The sequence below is a fragment of the Anopheles aquasalis genome, chromosome 2 (assembly GCF_943734665.1).
Source record: "Anopheles aquasalis chromosome 2, idAnoAquaMG_Q_19, whole genome shotgun sequence".
Classification (NCBI taxonomy): Eukaryota; Metazoa; Arthropoda; class Insecta; order Diptera; family Culicidae; genus Anopheles; species Anopheles aquasalis.
This window is the reverse complement of record NC_064877.1, coordinates 54415647-54424027: the sequence shown is the minus strand read 5'-3', so window position 1 is coordinate 54424027 and position 8381 is coordinate 54415647. Positions and strand designations below refer to the sequence as shown.

The following is an 8381-nucleotide window of genomic DNA, read 5'->3' as shown; positions in this document are numbered from 1 at the left end:
GAATTGAAAAGAAGCCAGATGAATTGAAAGGAAGGTTTTCACGATTTATCATTTCTACCTTGTTCATCCTTTTCATCCATTCCTAAAACTCCCGGTCGATAGTGCTGGTGGCCTCATGGGTGTTCCATGCAGCGAACAGAAAGCAATCCCGACGAAACTGGACCACCAGGGTATGAGATTCTCATGGGAATGTACCGGAACCGGGGGGTTGGGATTTCATTTCGCGGCTGGCCAAACGTCCTACTCAGTGCTGCATAATAATTCCGCGCGCCACTGGACGTCGTTATTTATGATCGTTTCTACGCCACCAACCCCCTCCACCAGAGAACGCATTCCATGGTTCATGGTGATTCCAAAAACTCCAACGATATGCCGGATGTGGATAGCTTGTGGCTCATTCCATAAATATTTCTGCAAATATGAGGCCGATAACAGGAAAGTCGAGATGAGTCCCCGGGGACGTTTGCGGTTTTCGTGGCCAAAGGAAATATCCTCCAAAAAGTCAAACTGACCGCAGCACTGAGTTGAGGTCACTCAAATCTCTAAAGCCATTAGAAGCTAAGGGACCCTTTCCCTTAGCAACCTCCACCAAATGACGGATTACAGGACAAAAACCCAAAAGTAATCGAGGGGAACAGGCCAGCTTTTGGAGGGATTTCCCGCTCTGACAAGTGGGCCTAACATAAGCAACATGGTGATACAATCGTGAGAATCATTAGTCAATGAACAGTGAAGGCGGATGGACAGTGAGCTTCAATTTGTTATAATCGTTCGCTTTTTGGACTTTTATGTTCACCGCATTCATATGCAAATTGATCGTAGAAAAGTCTGCTGTCTAGGATTTTTTATTAGATTAACCAAATCAGAATAGGTTTGAACTTAACAAAAACGATAGAGAACAAATTGATTCCCGAGCTCGAGGATTGGTCAAAAATTGTTGGGGGCAATGGAAGCCTTCAACAGTCGGGGGTCAGCAGTATTATCTTTGACAATACTAAAAAGATGTCAGGTAATTCTGGAAATCCGTGCAGTGTTCTGAGTTTCATTAGAAACTGAACAGAGAAGTGTCTGAACAGAGCTACAGCGGGTGTAACTATTCTCCAGCTCAACAAAACAGTATGAACCAAACACGTGGTTTTAACATAGAACAATGCTGAACAACTTTATGTAATGTTTTAAATTTATACATGCCACATATTCTTGCATCCTTCTTTGCTCTTTTCTAACACTCCACTGCAGACTTATCATCATATCTAACATCATTTCAATTCAATATTCAATACAATCTATTAGACACAATACATAAGGACGATGTAGACCAGATGTTAACATTGGTGTCGAAAGGATTTGGGCGTAGCGGTAGTTATGGTTAGCGTCTCCTAATTAATCTACAACTTTTGAAAAATATTTGGTATTGTTTTGAGCAACATTCATTGACAAATTAATCAGTGGCAACAAATGTTGGTAAGCGAGTCGTCGCAAAGATACTTTTTCCGGTGCCCATCGTAGCTGCGTGATGGGTCATCAAAAAAATACAAATCGATACTCGTTTAAAAGATTATATGTTTATCTAGGTAGCCCCGGAGAGTTTTTGTTAATTTTCCTATTTTTCCTATTATTAAAAACACGGTTTTTAAGAGTTGTTTAATAATAATTATCAACAATTTTAAAGATATCTCGACGGGGCTACCTGGAAAAAAGTGTACAGAGTATGTGTTAAAAATTTCAAATCGATTGACCCTGTAGTTTTTACGGTACGATGGGCACCGACTTTGAAAACGTTGGTTTTTGGGAAACCCTCTTCAAAGTAGCGAGCTCCATGAAGCCTTGTATGAAACATGGATTTTCAAAAATCTGTTTCTTTGTCAGTTTTTCGTCGATTGATCCAAAATTTTTACACAATACTCTTGAAAGGATTAGCTTTCAGGGAAAAATGTTAAAAATATGTGTCACAAAAAAAATTAAATACCGAAGTCCCCCGTTAATTCAACATTTAAGACACCATCAAAACTAACAGCATTAAGCCAAAATGCGTTGTTTCATATTTCACGCACATACTTCATGCGAGTACATAATCCATTTCATTAATAATTGAACATGATCATGGAGGAAGCTAATAAAGAAATGTGAGGTATAAGCCAATAGATCTCAAGCACCGAGCGGAACACACGCCGTTGTACCCTTATTGGTTTGCGTGTCCGGTAAATCACTTCATTCCATGAACACTCGTCGTTAACGATTCGACATTGATTCCAGAATTCAGAAGCGAATCCAAACGATCCACGAAAACCTGCAGCCTGTGCGAAATATCTCGAACATTCCTTACCACCGACGGGCATACGACAAATGGCGACGCTTGGTGATGATTCATAAGTTCTTGGTTTTTCCTTCTATTTTCCTTGTTTATCATTCTTTGCGTATTTGTCCACTTGCGAGCTTCAGAATGCTCTCGCATATTCGTCAATTTATTTGTTTGCTTGCTTGCTTATCCCCCAAATCGTTTGAGATGTAGAATGGACAAGAACACACCGTAGTTGCCTTATTTGAAGGACAACCCAATGGAGTCGAGCGTTAAAACCATGTCAAGCTTAGCGATGCGGTCGAATGGAACGGAGAACCCTCATCATCGCCATCATCAACGCCGTCAGCGCCATCAACAAGAGGTAAGGGCTAAACAGAACAGTTCCCTAGCACTATTTGCATGGCAAATCAAATTCATATTTCCATTCCAACATCTCGATACAAACTCCGTGGCCACCATGTCTGCAAGAGACTACCGCGTCAAACTGAAAACAACAGAGGGAAACAAAGAAGAGCAGAAGTCCTTGTACGCAATTGTAATTCCAATTGACGAACACCGCCACCATCTTAACACTGTCAGGGTAGCATTCGTCCATCGACACGAATAAGCCGACATCCAAAAACAGTAAAATTCTGAGAAAAAAGGAGCGACAATAAACGGAACATTTCAAGGTGGTGGATGGTAGTCGATCGATCGAAATTCCGATTCTCGACTCCACTCAATACCGCCAACCAACCCACCACCCCAATACCGAACGATCTGATCAAACTCAAAGCCCTTGTTCTTTCTCGTATTCTCGTCAATATCTATTTATATCTGCTGACTGAGACCCTCAACATGAAACTTGGACCTCAGGGCCTTTTGCTTTGTATGCAGAAAACTGTCAAACAAAGTTAGCGGCCAGCGATGGGTTATGCTCCTTTTTCCTACTCTCCGAGGGATGCTCCGATTATTCCGGTGATACCAGCTGGTCCGGAAGCCTCGAACCGAAACGAAATGTCACTGCTAGTAGAATGCGGGATTGATTGCTCGTCCAGGATGTTCTGCATCCGACGGACCGGAAGGAAGCTACCGGAACGAAATGCGGGAAAAGAAGGCATCTCACACCCCTTCGCTATTCCGAATTTAAAAATTCGATCAAAAACAGACGGAAATGATTAAATATTTAACTTACCGGAACCGCGTTTTAATTCTTCCTTCGTTCCATTGCGTTCTACTCCGCTAGCAGATATCCTGTGCTACAATGTGCGGCTTCAAACACTAATGAGCCGAGGTGAGTGATGAAGTAGCTCCATTCGTTTATTCCTCCATACCAGACGATTGATTTGCGGTTATTTGTCAACATGAAAAAAAGCAAAAGAGCATTTTCTTTACCTCACACATTCCGACCGTTGCGAAGAACTAACCAACATGCTATCACAGATTATTTGCCATTCATAGCAGAAGCACCCGTTACTCGTTTGCTTGTTACGAATATTGTGGGAATTCCAATAACGACAGGAAGCATAGCATACGCAACGGAACCTCTTTGCAGGACAGCCAGCCAGTGACTGCATGGTTGTACAGCGCTCTCGCAGTAAGGCATTCTCTTTCCAAAGTTTACGACTCTCTCTACCGCCCAAGGACGCAAGCGCCATCCGAGAGCTACAAGAGGCAAATGATGCATGTCATTGTTAAATACTGGCGCACTGGAAACCTCTCTCGGAGGGGATTTTGATTACAATCCGAGATGCTCCCGAGCTGAACACAATAACAATGAGGGGAGATAAGCTATGGCCGCCATCTCCCGGGTTGCCACGTGCTAGTCGTGGGTGCTGAACTCGCCGGCCAAAACCGGAAACACGTGTATATGTGGATGACCAAAATAAACAATCTCCAACCCCTGGAGTATGCAGAGGCACCTAGTATAGATGTGTGTACGAGAACGCATGTACTAAAAGAGTCGAAGGAGACAATCTACTAAATTTTCCCATCTGCAAGCAGCCCAATGTGCGCTGGTCAAAACATGGAATTCAATTGTGACTCAAGACTCATTGCGATGTCAAGAATCTTGGATTCATCCGTATTTATACCAGAAGAGAGAGTTTGTGATGATCCTGTTATACCTGTAAGATCTGTAAAATAAAACAAAATAGATTAGAAATCGGTGGGTTTGTCACCACTTGAGTCTACCTGGATGAAGATAACTCATCATAACCCCCGGACGATCGAAGAAGAAATAACGCGCTGGGTTATCGTTATTTTCAAAGTTGACGTCATCAAATCCTTTCTGGAGAGTGATATCGCAAAGATTCTCATGCGTGTATTAAAAGACTACGATCTGCAAAATTTACATCATCACTAGGTAATTAGCCCAAAATCGGAAGTCTGAATTCTAAATTAAGCACATTCCACAATATTTAACGAAGCGTGTTTTTGACCATCCGATAATCAAAGAATTAAAAGCTAATTAAAGACCGGACGGTTGTGAATTTTGTTGCACTTTCGGAGCGAGATTAGCCCAAACTGTTTCCAACGGCATTAAAATACTCGTTGCAGAGACATTGAAGGCTTTCCAGCCTTAAGGCGAATACAAAGGACTCAGGATTATACGTTAATGCCTCGTTTAGGCACCAGAGCTAGCAAGGGATAAGTTTTACAGAGTGTATAGACAATAATCAAACGAATGTTCATGAGTCCATCGCAACAATCCTCGTATATTTATTATAGTTATGAAGCAACGAGTAACCTAAAACCTATCGTATTTTCGAGTTCTGCAAGTATTTGCTTTTGTGTGTTTGGTTGTTAAATTCGCATATCATCTGTATCTGTAACGCATTGTAATAAATCCGCATCTGACTCCATAACACGGTCCGAATTACAATTCGGATCTTTTCCCTATATTAAATTGTGCGGGAAAGCAGCGTAAAAAGTTAATATCCTTCACATTAGGAAATTTTTCTTTAATAAAAGCATGTTGCATATATATTCTAGAAGAAAAAAAATTTAGTTTGCGCAGATTATTCATGGACGCTCCGTCTATACCCTGGAAAAAGGATTCAATAAAGAATCCACCCTCGAACATGAGTATCTCAAGATACTTTAGAAGCGGCAGTGCCTTCAATATTTGCCTTGGAACATCATAACGGCAGACAACAGGGCTAAAACGAAAATTTATCTCAAGTTTCCTCAACTGCGTACTGGAGGTAAGGAAAGTATTGAAACTATTCACTTGTTCTTGTGCATTAATATGCATTTCCAGCTTTTTGATTGTTATAGGAAGCTTTACAATATCCTGAATATTGAGCTTTAGCTCCTCTAACTGAACTACTTTCGACAAGTCAATTGGTGACAGTGATTTATATGCTGTAATTTCAAGAATGCGAAGATTTATAAGCTTAGAGAGGTGTTTTGCGTCACTTGCATGGGAAAGATCCATTCCACCTTCGAAACGCAATTCCTTCAATGTTGTGCATGATGCACACAACTTCAATAAAATTGCGCTTGTTCCGGTAATATCGGTTGCTAACGTCAATGTTTCTATGTGCGTGAATCGACAAAAGAAGGATGGGTCAGCTGTGATCTTCTGTTCTAGGGACAAGCAGCTAGTCACGTTAAGATGCTTGATATTAGAGAGCGGCAGCGGTTCGGGGCTATTATCGGAAGGTTGAAGTATCGATAGAGGACCCGTAAAAGATTCTAATTGCGGCATATCCAACCGACATCCCTTCGGCATCCCGAGACCCCTTTCAATAAGGAGACGCTTAATAGAACTACTCCGCAAAGTTAATTTTGAATCCGAATCAGGATGATTATCTAGGGTTATTAGCTGTAGTTCTTGGAGCCCCGATATTGACAGAATCACCTCAGCTATCAATGAAAAGTGCTCGGAAGTCAGAACACCAGAAGTCAGAAAACATATGAACTGGAGACTGGCCAGTTTCGGAACAAAAACCTCCCGGAAAGCTCGAAATTCATGGTCATCCCAATCTTTCATATAACAGTATAGAGATCGGTAGCACCGCTGCGACTCTGGCAGTATTCTTATCAACTGTTTCAGTTTGTCCCGTGTTTTCTTTTCACGTTGGGGGCGATGGAAAGAAATCACCAAGTTAAATCTGCGAATATATGGGCTCATGAAGATGATCTCTGCCCATCTTTTGCAAACAAGGGATGGTTTCTTTACGCAGGATAACGACAGCTTATCGAATATGATGCACAGTACCTGTTTGGAGGACACCAGGGAAAATCAAGTTGTTGGCTGTTTCGAATCATTCCTATAGCCGGCGATACATGAAGCGTAAACTCTCGTATAAACTCAGAATGTAATGCCAAAAAGTTTACATTTGCCGTTTACACGATGGAAAAGAGATTATAGATCCACGGAGCATAAATCCTAGCGTAAACGCTGTTTGCAAGCGATTTGCCCCACTACATTTCCTGTTCGTGGTTTGCATTAATAGTGAGTGTTCATTACTAGCGTTTTTAATCTTTTTCTTTGGAAAAAAGATTCTATTTTTCTCACAAAAGTCGATTAAAGTTCAGTGTAATTCGGATTACGCGTCTCAACCCGGTCATGTAAACATGTTCAAGTGTAAATTAATTTTATATTTACGCTTGAGTTTACGCTTCATGTATCGCCGGCTTATTACTTACCTCCTCGGGCAGCGAATTGATGTAGTCGATTGCCTCGCCAGTGACTTTGCGTTTTTTCCGATCTGATGACATGTTTCAGCGTTTTACTTTCAAAACCAGCACCCAATTTTGATCACTTTCCTTTTGTCGCAGCACAAGTATTCTCGATGTTGTGAAAATGTGTCCGGGCCGCTTTAGTTTTTGGTGCTTATTCTGTAACTTGCGATTACGATGGCCTCAGGCGTTCGATGATTCATGCGAATTTCGAAACGTTTCGAAAACAATAAACAATTCAAAATGACAGTTTGAAGAAAAAAAAACTGTGAATTAACTAGATTTTTCTGTTTCAAAAACGACTTAACCTTTGTAATAATAGTATACGATTAGCAGAAAGAAATTATTGATGCACAATCAGGACGCTATAACTGTTTTTCAGATGCTCGATGCTCGATGTAAACAGAACGCCAGCTGTCGACCACAAAAATGCACTCGCCAGTAGGCGATCGTGAACACAAAAATGAACACAAAATGAACCATCGCCTTGAGGCCATCGAAATCGCCTGGTACAGAATAAGCACCTGAATGAAAAAAACTGACAGCTGCTGAACCTTCTGAAAGATTGTTTTGGTTGAAATCAGAGATGCTGTTTTCGATTTGAGGAGTAAGAAAACTGTTGCTCGGCGTAGAAATTCGGCAGAAAATCGCGTTCGAAGCGAATTCCGGAATGACGAAGAATTGTTTGTGGAGTGCCGTCCTATTGGCGTTGGCGCTCCTGGCGCCACCCTCCAAGGCTACCGATTTTGCGGACGTTTTCGATGAAGAGCTGTACATCAAACCTCTGCCCGATCGCTTTGTCTACAGCTATTTCCAGTTTACGACGCGCTGGGAAGTAGGATCGAACGATAGCCGTAAGTACGGCGCACCCCACCGACAATCCGTTGCAATTACTCACCAACGACTTTTTCAGTGCTCCACACGAATCTTGTTGCACGCCCTTTGGCTGAGCTAGTGCATCATTTCGGGCTGCAGGAGCTGCACCTTAGCTTTACGTACGGTTTGTGGCGGTATGAAAACTGGGGCTTCCCGGTAACAGATGCTGGCCCCGGAGCGGAAGTATGGGCGTGGTTCGATCCTGCCCCATCGACGTCCATCGATGAGCGGTGGAAATTGCTGTGCGGCACACTGTCCGGGTTGTTCTGTGCGTCGCTTGGGTTCATCGATCGAAGCAACACTTTCGAACCGGTATACTCACTACGTCCGCAAACGCACCGCTTCCCGGGGCAGGCGGAACCGGTACTGCGCTATGCGGCGTTACCACGGGAGATCGTCTGTACGGAAAACTTAACACCATGGGCAAAGCTGTTACCATGTCGATCGCGTGAAGGCATGGTTTCGCTCCTCGTACCGGACAGTGTGTACGCCAGTAACTACCACTCGCTGGGCGTCCACATTCGCAAGCTGTGCT

The 8381-nt window shown here is 42.6% G+C and overlaps 1 protein-coding gene across 1 annotated transcript in view; it reads left to right on the top strand.

Annotated features, from left to right (window-relative positions):
* Positions 1-7535: 7535 nt before the first annotated feature.
* The window catches only part of LOC126569424 (GPI transamidase component PIG-T), a 2121-nt gene continuing 1275 nt past the window's right edge, over positions 7536-8381 (top strand). Inside the window, exons 1-2 of the mRNA XM_050226501.1 lie at positions 7536-7824; positions 7884-8381. The exon at positions 7884-8381 is cut by the window's right edge and continues 1275 nt beyond it. Coding sequence (XP_050082458.1) covers positions 7641-7824; positions 7884-8381 — 682 coding nt within the window. The 5' untranslated portion in view covers positions 7536-7640. The remainder of the gene's footprint in view (positions 7825-7883) is intronic.